Genomic DNA, 12,402 nt, shown 5'->3' on the forward strand with positions numbered 1-12,402 from the left:
GTATAGTATACATAGTGATATAATATCTCCATGTCGATCCCATTCTTTTTAATGTTTGTTTATTTTTTAGCTTTATGAACATACACGGCTCACACAGTGACTAAAGCTGTCACACACAAAGAATTCACACAACAGACACATGGTGCACACACAGCAGGGAGAGACAAGCCGCACACATACAGCTCGGATAGCAGACACATACACAGCTCATGTACAATTCACACAACAGACACATGCTGCACACACAGCAGGGAGAGACAAGCCGCACACATACAGCTCAGATAGCAGACACATACACAGCTCATGTACAATTCACACAACAGACCCATGCTGCACACACAGCAGGGAGAGACAAGCCGCACACATACAGCTCGGATAGCAGACACATACACAGCTCATGTACAATTCACACAACAGACACATGCTGCACACACAGCAGGGAGAGACAAGCCGCACACATACAGCTCGGATAGCAGACACATACACAGCTCATGTACAATTCACACAACAGACACATGCTGCACACACAGCAGGGAGAGACAAGCCGCACACATACAGCTCGGATAGCAGACACATACACAGCTCATGTACAATTCACACAACAGACACATGCTGCACACACAGCAGGGAGAGACAAGCCGCACACATACAGCTCACATAGCAGACACATACACAGCTCATGTACAATTCACACAACAGACACATGCTGCACACACAGCAGGGAGAGACAAGCCGCACACATACAGCTCGGATAGCAGACACATACACAGCTCATGTACAATTCACACAACAGACACATGCTGCACACACAGCAGGGAGAGACAAGCCGCACACATACAGCTCAGATAGCAGACACATACAGCTCATGTACAATTCACACAACAGACACATGCTGCACACACAGCAGGGAGAGACAAGCCGCACACATACAGCTCGGATAGCAGACACATACACAGCTCATGTACAATTCACACAACAGACACATGCTGCACACACAGCAGGGAGAGACAAGCCGCACACATACAGCTCAGATAGCAGACACATACAGCTCATGTACAATTCACACAACAGACACATGCTGCACACACAGCAGGGAGAGACAAGCCGCACACATACAGCTCGGATAGCAGACACATACACAGCTCATGTACAATTCACACAACAGACACATGCTGCACACACAGCAGGGAGAGACAAGCCGCACACATACAGCTCGGATAGCAGACACATACACAGCTCATGTACAATTCACACAACAGACACATGCTGCACACACAGCAGGGAGAGACAAGCCGCACACATACAGCTCAGATAGCAGACACATACACAGCTCATGTACAATTCACACAACAGACACATGCTGCACACACAGCAGGGAGAGACAAGCCGCACACATACAGCTCAGATAGCAGACACATACACAGCTCATGTACAATTCACACAACAGACCCATGCTGCACACACAGCAGGGAGAGACAAGCCGCACACATACAGCTCAGATAGCAGACACATACACAGCTCATGTACAATTCACACAACAGACACATGCTGCACACACAACAGGGAGAGACAAGCCGCACACATACAGCTCGGATAGCAGACACATACACAGCTCATGTACAATTCACACAACAGACACATGCTGCACACACAGCAGGGAGAGACAAGCCGCACACATACAGCTCAGATAGCAGACACATACAGCTCATGTACAATTCACACAACAGACACATGCTGCACACACATATACAACCCATAAATAAATTCAGGCCCTGGGCCGGAATCTAAATTTAATCCACCCATAGAATAAAACTAAAAATTAGACCAGACTAGACCTCTAAAAGAATAAGACCTCAGACCAAAACCCCAGGTGCCAGACCAGACCCCAAAATAACTCAGATCCTAGACCGGGCCCTGAAATTATTGAAACCCTATATCAAACCCCTAAAATATCATACCCAGACCCCTAAGGAATCACACACCAGACTGGATACCTAAATATCAGACCCAAAACCAAACCACTAATCAAGACTTCAAAATACTGTAGATTTTATTGAGCCCGTACAAAAAACATTCAGACCTTAGAGCAGATGCCTTCTAATACTCACTGCTCCTTGGTCTCAGGGAAAGAGCCTCTGCGTCAGGCCAGAGCACACATAGGGTCCTGATGCTGAAAGATGGCAGGATCCACTGAGCTGGTCCTTAAAGCAGAGAAGAGCTGTGAAGTGTGCAGCAGTGGGCAATGAGAGTAAGGAGGCATATATCTGCCTAATCCTATACAACCCATGTATAGGGCCCTATTCCACGGGACGATTATCGTTCGCATAATCGTTAACGATAAACGATCCAAACGACCGCTATTGCGAAAGACCTGAAATCGTTCACCCATTTACATGGAACGACAATCGTTACTTATGATAGTTCTTGCAGTTGTCTTGTTGTCGCTATTGCGTTCGTCACTACTGCGAATTACCGTATGACATTTTATTTAATGCAAACAATTTGCGAACGAGCAACGATAAAAATAGGTCCAGGTCTTATTAAACGATCAATGATTTCTCGTTCGGTCGTTAATCGTTAACTGCTATTCAACCGAACGATTATCGCTTAGATTCGAACGACTTAATGATAATCTGAACTATAATCGTCCCGTGGAATAGGGCCCTAAACGGGCACTGTCATTAAAACATTCGGTTGACGTGTTATCATTTAGGAGAATGAGCAGAGAGAAGTGCACAGTTTTGCATATCACTCTCTGGCTTACAGCGATCTCTGGCTAGGCATCTCTTTTATAAGTTCATGGGGTCACTGTACAGAGATGATTGGCAGCAGGGGAGTAAAGGGGGCTGCCACACGGCTCATCAGAAGCTTTTTAATAATGACAGGTGCGCATTATGTCCAGGGGCGCCGCAATCATGAGGCGACCTGAATCGTCTGCCTCAGGCGGCGCCACCAGCTGTCACCATGGGGGCGGCATTCAGTGGCAGATTATAATATGAGCGGTTCGGCGGCCGCCCACATTATAATCCGCCACTGACTGTACCATGTACTGGAGCCCCCCCGCCCCCGGGCAGTATCTGTAATGAGATGCTGTGAGCGGGGGGGACTGTATTCATAAGCGCCGCGCTGTACTAAATCAGCCGTGCCGTGCTGATACTACAGTGCGGCGCTTATGAATACAGTCCCCCCCGCTCACAGCATCTCATTACAGATACTGCCCGGGGGCGGGGGGGCTCCAGTACATGCATTCCACGTCCGTGATCCGTCAGGATCACGGAACGTGGGAATGCAGCCTTTAGTCCCCCGGGTGATGCGCGGCTGCCGGAGGTGTCCCATCCTGTCCCCGGCAGCGCGCGCATCAGAGAGCTCCCCGTGCGCCGGAAGTCACAGCCACAGGCGCACGAGGAGATCTGTGATGCGCGCGCTGCCGGGGACAGGACGGGACACCTCCGGCAGCCGCACATCAGCCGGGACCAGACCAGAGAGGCTCGACGGGGGAACGGAGGGCAGGTGAGTTGTGTGCTGTTTTTTGTTTTATCTGCTGTGCAGGGGGGGGGGGGGGAGAGGGGGACCATCTATAAGGGAGGGGGGAAAGAGGGGGACCATCTATAAGGGAGGGGGGAAAGAGGGGGACGATCTATAAGGGAGGGGGGAAAGAGGGGGACGATCTATAAGGGAGGGGGGAAAGAGGGGGACGATCTATAAGGGAGGGGGGAAAGAGGGGGACGATCTATAAGGGGAAACCATCTATAAGGGAGGGGGAGAGGGGGACTATCTATAGGGGGGGGGAAGGGGACCATCTATAAGGGAGGGGGGAAAGAGGGGGACCATCTATAAGGGAGGGGGACGATCTATAAGGGGGGGGGACGCTCTATAAGGGAGAGGGAAGAGGGGGACCATCTATAAGGGAGGGGGGAAAGAGGGGGACGATCTATAAGGGAGGGGGGAAAGAGGGGGACGATCTATAAGGGAGGGGGGAAAGAGGGGGACGATCTATAAGGGGAAACCATCTATAAGGGAGGGGGAGAGGGAAGAGGGGGACTATCTATAGGGGGGGGGAAGGGGACCATCTATAAGGGAGGGGGGAAAGAGGGGGACCATCTATAAGGGAGGGGGACGATCTATAAGGGGGGGGGACCATCTATAAGGGAGAGGGAAGAGGGGGACCATCTATAAGGGAGGGGGGAAAGAGGGGGACCATCTATAAGGGGGGGCCCATCTATAAGGGAGGGGGGAAAGAGGGGGACCATCTATAAGGGGGGGCCATCTATAAGGGAGGGGGAGAGGGAAGAGGGGGACTATCTATAGGGGGGGGAAGGGGACCATCTATAAGGGAGGGGGGAAAGAGGGGGACCATCTATAAGGGAGGGGGACGATCTATAAGGGGGGGGGACCATCTATAAGGGAGGGGGAGAGGGAAGAGGGGGACCATCTATAGGGGGGGGGGAAGGGGACCATCTATAAGGGAGGGGGGAAAGAGGGGGACCATCTATAAGGGAGGGGGGAAAGAGGGGGACCATCTATAAGGGGGGGCCATCTATAAGGGAGGGGGGAAAGAGGGGGACCATCTATAAGGGGGGGACCATCTATAAGGGAGGGGGACCGTCTATAAGGGGGGGGAAGAGGGGGACCATGTATAAGGGGGGGAGGGTGACCATCTATAAGGGAGGGGGAGAGGGAAGAGGGGGACCATCTATAAGGGAGGGGGGAGAGGGGGACCATGTATAAGGGGGGGAGGGGGACCATCTATAAGGGGGGGAAGAGGGGGACCATCTATAAGGGGGGAAGAGGGGGACCATCTCCTAAAAGATCAGCACCCTCCTCTCCTGACATCCTCTGTGCTGCTGGGACTTCTCCTATAGGATTAGCACCCTCCTCTCCTGACATCCTCTGTGCTGCTGGGACCTCTCCTATAGGATTAGCACCCTCATCTCCTGACATCCTCTGTGCTGCTGGGACCTCTCCTATAGGATTAGCCCCCTCCTCTCCTGACATCCTCTGTGCTGCTGGGACCTCTCCTATAAAGTCAGCCCCCTCCTCTCCTGACATCCTCTGTGCAGCAAGGGACCAAACATTATGTTTATTGGGGACAGCAGTGGGGGGGGCAGTAGTGGATTATAATGTGGGCGGATTGACGGGGGGGGGGGGGGGGGGCGTCATTCTATAGTTCGCCTCGGGCAGCAGAGAGGCTAGAATCACCCCTGATTATGTCCCCTAATGCAACCAAGAAATAAAATGCAACTTTGCAAACAAATATTGAAAAATTAAAAATTTTAGGTTTTGTATAAGCTCCCATGCAGACCTATTTGTATGCATGGTTACAGATAGGGGTGAGCGAATTTACAGCATTAGCGAAGCGCTTTGCTAGGCTCGGTCGTCTGGGTAAAACTACTTGCAAAGCTTTTCGAATTGAGCAAGACAAAGTAGTAACATAATTATACATAGTTGGCAAACCGTCATGTAATACACTTAAAGGGAACCTGTCACCTCCGTACCGGGGTGACAGGCTCCCAACCCCCCGTTAGAGCCCCCTATACTCACCTAATCCCGCCGGGTCCCGCTTCTGGAGGTGGTCGGGTGACGGAGATCTCAGCCGCTGCAGCCCGGCGCGCGCGCTGAGAGATGAGTCCAACGCTCATAGAGAATGACGGAGCGCTGGACTCTCCTGTCATTCTCTATGGGTGTTGGACTCATCTCTCAGCGCGCGCGCCGGGCTGCAGCAGCTGAGATCTTCATCACCCGACCACCTACAGAAGCGGGACTCGGCGGGATTAGGTGAGTATAGGGGGCTCTAACGGGGGGTCGGGAGCCTGTCACCCCGACACGGGGGGGTGACAGGTTCCCTTTAAATTCAAATAATATAGTTACACAGTGACAGCAATGCTGCTTGTTTACTATTTCTAGAACTATGTTGAAAAGAGCTAAATAAGAGCACCTGTTGCATTGACTAAGGGTCTGTTCACACTTCTGTCAAGGTTTCTATCATAATTTAAAGGGGTTGGCCACTTTATAGTAAAATAGTTCAGTGTACAGTATAAGTAAGTGTACTCACTGTATATACTGACAGCAGCTCCCTGTATACCTCATAGATCATAGGTAAATACAGGCTCAGTGGTGGACACTGAGGGGCGGGACATGGTCACATGCTCCTCCATGTCGGCCATCTTAAGGACAGACTCACCGCAGGGCAGCACAGCCTGGAGGAGGGGAGTTTAGCTCTATGAGGCACACAGGGCGCTGCTGTCAGTAAGGGCTGTGAGTACACTTACTAATACTGTAAATTGAACTATTTTACTAGTAAGTGGCCAACCCCTTTAAACATTGATCCCAATCACATGATGGACACCAACAGTGTCTAATGGCCCCAACCCCTATATTGAGGTCCCCTGAATTCTGCTGTTGAATAACACTGCATGCTGCGCTCTTCTTACCTGATCTGACAGGACTACCCAAGAGGCTCCTAAATGGATCAACAACATAGGATGTATCCATGTTTTCCTGGCAGCCCTAGGGCGGCATCCAACTTCTCCAGCCACCAGGAGTCAAATGCTGAGCGTTCGGGTTCAGAGAACATTGCTGAACCAGAACAATTTGGAAAGTTCACTCAACACTACCACAACTGCATTGCTACCTCACTTATTCTGTACCATGATAAATCTGGTCTTCAAATCCAATGCTATTCTTTACAATAAAAAAATAGCCTAATTGTGATGATGAATATGCCACATCATTTGCTTAAAGGTTAGTGATTTATTAACTTCTTCTACAAAATCAGGTTGAAGTGTGAACGCTCCGAGACCCAGGAAAAGCAAAGACAAGGTATAATAATCCTACTAACATTCAGACTAGACCTACATGGCGATGCCTTTCACTTACACCAATATTAGGGGTGGGCAATGGTGACACTGCAAGGGAACAGTTTCCTTTTACTTTCATTTTACCTGTCTATGAAACCTTGTGCAAAAATGTCCGAAAACAGAAAATGTGCAGTTTATTGCAAATCAATATAGGAAAGACAGCAGGGCAACGTTTCGGCCTCATATGGCCTTTGTCGAGCCAAGAAATAAAAGCACACATGCAATTGAGTACTATACATTTTCTACACCCTGGTGCCTTAGATCTTCTTTTTTGACATTGTATATTTGCATTTCAATGAAAAACCACACCAAATTAAACATGGAGGACAACAGGTGGCGCAAGGAACCAGTATTTCTTCTAAGATATCATGCATATCATAGCTATAGTGTTACCATGTGTTGCCGCCATCTTTTTATATTGCAATATGGTATTGTATGTAGCATCACTGAAAGAACCAAAAAAGACTTGTGACTTGCTGTTACCCATACAGTAAGACGTTTGTGTCCCATTGCAGATATTTTTCTTAGAATTTTTAAGTCTTTCAGCTATTGTATAGTAAGTATATCACAATGCCTTGTGCCAGTTGACAAACTCAGCGCTCCTGTTTTGACACACTCTGATATGTCTGTAACTCTTTTAATATAGCCTGTCTAAAAATACATTAATGCAGCCATGAATATGGATAAAGCTATTTAAACATTCATGCTTATTAGTTTGCACAATGAGAGAATCTTAGCACGTCCAATAATGCTAGCAGAATTATAACCCTAGGCTTTAGTATTGTACCTTGTGTTAAGCATAAGAGGGATATAAGTATATCCCTAGGTTAGGCCTACAGTATAAAGGGTTGTACCATCTCTCATGAAGATGGGGCTGACTACTGATATGTATTTTCGCGAACAGCAGGAGTGGTCCGCTGTATTAGAAGGCTCCAGTGATTATTGTAACCTTATGAAGGAATAGAGCTAGTTATAGTAGAAAAAATAATATATATATATATATATATATATATATATATATATATATATATATACTGTATATATATATATATACAGTATATACATATTATACATATGTTAGCATGTCCACAGAAGAGACTGTATGACCCCGGTCTGTCAATCTACACCTATGGGCTGCAGACATGTATTAGAGAAGACAAAGGTAATGTGAGTTACAAAAAGAGCCGAGCAAGCACAAATAATAGGAATATTCGATTAACTAAAGTATATACTTGAGCCCATAACTGCAGAGCCATCCAAGCTATTATGTCCTTTATTATAATGTGCAGCTAATGTGTTTTATCCCTATATTTGGACATAATAAAAACCCTCCCAACCACAAGCTCATCATTGCACAATATCTAATACAGATTTATTTAATCAATAAATAGTTATTTTATTCGAAAAAGGCGTCTGGCACTGATATTTCTGCCAGTCATAAATATAAAGTAATAGTCTTCTTTCATGCAACTATTAATATGGCCAATGCCTCCATTACAGGTGGCTAAATGTGCATATTAACTCTATAGTGGCTGGATGAGAAGCTATGGGAAATCACTGCCACATTCCCCCTGCCCACCTATCAGGAAAGCGGGCCTATGCTTGGCGTACACCACCAAGAAGGCAAAAACCTGTGCCTTTTCCATAGCATACACCAGGCGTGCACATTGATAAATGCCCCCTAATGTCTATAGGCAACGTATCAGTCTCCATAATACTAGCTTGAAGGTTTCCCCAATATCCCTTATTCACGGTGGACATATAGCGATTCGCTCATCTCTAGTCTTAAAAATAGCTGTCTATTGGCCAACAAGTGACAAGTGTTATCTCTGTGGCCATGTAGAAATTTATGAGGAGTAATAGGGAAGTGATTATATTCAAGTGCTATGACATGTTTAATTTAAAGGAGCACCCCTGGGTTTTTTTCCTATGTGTCATCTGCTCCATTCCAGCTCTGCTGCATCAATAAATGTTGTTACTGTCATAGGGCCTTGTGAAGAGCTTGTGTGGAAAAGTCCATGCAGTTTCATTACATAGGAAATCCTGCTGGCTGAGATGGTGATCCAATTGAGAGCACAGAAACACATGTAATTTATAAAGGGAATTACCATAAAGTCATATGACTTTAAAAAGCCCAGTGTTTCTGGAACAGTCTTACTATTAAAGGGGTACTCCAGAAAAAAAATAATTCTTTCAAATCAACGTGACAGAAAGTGCCAGAGATTTGTAATTTACTTTTATTGAAAAATTTCCAGTCTGCCAGTACTTATCAGCTGTGGTATGTCCTGCTGGAAGTAGTAAGTGGTTTCCAGTCTGGAAAGTAGTAGAGGTTTTCTATGGGGATTTGCTACTCCTCTGGACAGTTCCTGACATGAACAGTGGTGGCAGCAGAGAGCACTGTGTCAGACTGGAAATACACCACTTCCTGCAGGACATACAGCAGCTGATAGATACCAAAAGACTGATTTTTATTTTTAATATAGGTAAATTAGGACATGTGCAATGTCCTGCAGTCCCACAGTATAATGTCTATACCACTCCATCTGCAATAAGCCAACATTGTCATATATGCCTAAAAAAAATACTTAATGTGCACTCGGGACAAGAAAAGATGTAAACATAGCTATTAATTTAAAGCCTAGCTAATAGAGACAAGGAAATCTCGAGCACACTCGGGTTAGTCAGAATCCGACCATGAAGTGGTGGCTGAAAAAAGTTGGATGCAGCCCAAATGCCGTGTCCAAGTTTTCCAGGACTCCCTAAGGCTGCATTCAATTTCTTCAGCCGCTAATGTAATCAAATGCTGCACTCTTGGGTTTAAAGTGTACCTGTTGTTATAACTTTCAAAATCAAAAGTAGATGTGATAAACCAAAACCAAAAGTAGATGTGATATAAAGCAAGTTTGCAATATACATTCATTATTTTTTTTAGATATCATGTAGAACACGGCACTTCCTGTTTTCTGACTCTTTTTTTTCTCAAAGAGTTAGAAAACAGGAAGTCCAATGTTTCCCAGGCTTCTGAGCGCTCACAGAGAGAAGGCAGTCATGTGACTGATGGACACATTGAGCCGTGACTCTTTGTACTGGCCGGAATTCCTGTGTTTAGTCTGTTCTTTTCAACCAGCACAAGTCAGAAAATCTGCCTGCAGGAGACTGGGCCTGGACTTCTGGTAAGTACAGCTTTCTTTTACAGTACAATAACAGCAAAAAAAAAAATAATGAATGTGCACTCACCGGCCACTTTATTAGGTACAACATGCTAGTAACGGGTGGTCTTCTGCTGCTGTAGCCCATCTGCCTCAAAGTTCGACGTACTGTGCGTTCAGAGATGCTCTTCTGCCTACCTTGGTTGTAACGGTTGGCTATTTGAGTCACTGTTGCCTTTCTATCAGCTCGAACCAGTCTGCCCATTCTCCTCTGACCTCTGGCATCAACAAGGCATTTCCGCCCACAGAACTGCCGCTCACTGGATGTTTTTTCTTTTTCGGACCATTCTCTGTAAACCCTAGAGATGGTTGTGCGTGAAAATCCCAGTAGATCAGCAGTTTCTGAAATACTCAGACCAGCCCTTCTGGCACCAACAACCATGCCACGTTCAAAGGCACTCAAATCACCTTTCTTCCCCATACTGATGCTCGGTTTGAACTGCAGGAGATTGTCTTGACCATGTCTACATGCCTAAATGCACTGAATTGCCGCCATGTGATTGGCTGATTAGAAATTAAGTGGTAACGTGCAGTTGGACAGGTGTACCTAATAAAGTGGCCGGTGAGTGTATATGGCTTACTTGCTTTATATCCCATCTACTGATGATTTAGATTTTGAAAGTTATAATGACAGTGACACTTTAAATTTGCTCATTTCTAGTACCCAACACAAAATTTTTGAAAGTTTTGAAAGAACTGCCAAGAGATCGAACGCATTGACCTAAGTATTATAAGCCATCTCTACAAAACAGAACAGCTAGTAAACCTTGGGGATGCACAATATTTACAAATAACACATTTCACAGTTCTATGTACAATGAATTAACAAAATGTACAACAACAGCGACCTCCCGATCTGACTTCTATATACAGTATAAAGTATAAAAGTCTGGAACGTCAATGAAAAGTATTAAACAAAACAAACAAAAAAACCTGTCCTGTATTACTTTAAAATTACTGTGAAAAATAGAGCAGATTGTGCTGCCGCTACACAGATGCAGGACTGCAATAATTCTCATCTTGCTGTGTTATATATGGGAATACACATAATGGAGGTTGGCAGCATAGAAATACTACAGAGAACAATCATATGAATAATATAGGAGAATGCCAATGACTTCAACATCAGAAATTCATAGAAAAGTATGGACACACGTAGAGCAATACGTACGGACACAGAAATCTCCACTTTCATAGTATCCCGGGCAACACTGCGACCTTCTTCTGTACATGGTTCTCAGGCCACGGCGGTAGGCTGTCTTATAACTTATCCTGTGCAGAAAATGAGATAGGGTTACACAAGGCAGCTGTGCAAGCAAAATGGTAAACTTTTTCATAAATTTATGACACGGCCTTTGTCAAGGTACCTTTCAATTGCCAATATTTCAAGACCTGACAGCTTATCTGTTGCCTACTACCGTGTTTCCCCGGAAATAAGACATACTCCTAAAATAAGATACCCCAACTAGTCTACCAACAAGCCTAAAGTAAGGTATCCCTCTGAAAATAATGCACCCCCAACCTAAACTAAGGCCCCCCCACACACACGTAAGGCCATCCACCACAGCCACCCCCCCCCCGCGACTCACCTAATCCCTTCACGCAATGCACCTCCTGCTGCACGCTCCTGGTCACATTGAGGATGATGGCGGTGGCCAGAAATAAGACATCCCCCGAAAATAAGACATCGTGCCTCTTTTGCACAAAAAACTAATATAAGGCACTGTCCTATTTTTGGGGAAACATGGTATATAACTACCATTGTCACTAGAAAGTCCTCTTCCAACCGGGGGATAAACAAGTATGTATGGCCACATGGGTCCACATGAGAGGGGATTCCAATTCCGTCTCCTTTCCCCTTATCTATGCTTCACTTAATAGTAAAGTACCATAGATGCAATGACTAAAACTGGTACTGAAATGTGGGTTGAATAAATGTGACAGTGGGGTGATAGCTAGGCTATACAGGATGGATGGCATATCTCGTAAACTGCTGATCCGACATTTTTGTGCATAATTGTGAATAAGCATGTTATATGTGGTACATGAAAAAGCTTCTGGCAAAGCACAATGTCAAACACTGACGTAAAAAAACCTTATAATTTCTGTCTATTGACTAAGCCCGGCCAGCTGTTACCTGGTCAGACAAATCGTATGTTTGCCTCTACCATGCAGATATTCAGGTCAGAATACCTTGTAAACAACAGAAATCTAGGAACCATTTCTTTCAATGGTTTCATACTGGCATAATGGTGCAGTGGATATTTTTTTTTTTATGCTACACCACTCTACACCCTTCAATTTCACGGGGCAAAGTTTAAGTGTTATGGAGGAGC

At 45.7% G+C, this 12,402-nt stretch overlaps 1 protein-coding gene across 3 annotated transcripts in view; it reads right to left on the minus strand.

The window, feature by feature from the left end:
* MEGF11 (multiple EGF like domains 11) overlaps positions 1 to 12,402 on the minus strand; it is a 426,707-nt gene that overhangs the window by 214,052 nt on the left and 200,253 nt on the right. For all 3 annotated transcript variants that reach the window (XM_069985852.1, XM_069985860.1, XM_069985843.1), the window contains exon 4: positions 11,238 to 11,338. In XM_069985852.1, coding sequence (XP_069841953.1) covers positions 11,238 to 11,338 — 101 coding nt within the window. The remainder of the gene's footprint in view (positions 1 to 11,237; positions 11,339 to 12,402) is intronic.

Source organism: Dendropsophus ebraccatus, chromosome 1 (assembly GCF_027789765.1).
Source record: "Dendropsophus ebraccatus isolate aDenEbr1 chromosome 1, aDenEbr1.pat, whole genome shotgun sequence".
Taxonomy (NCBI): Eukaryota; Metazoa; Chordata; class Amphibia; order Anura; family Hylidae; genus Dendropsophus; species Dendropsophus ebraccatus.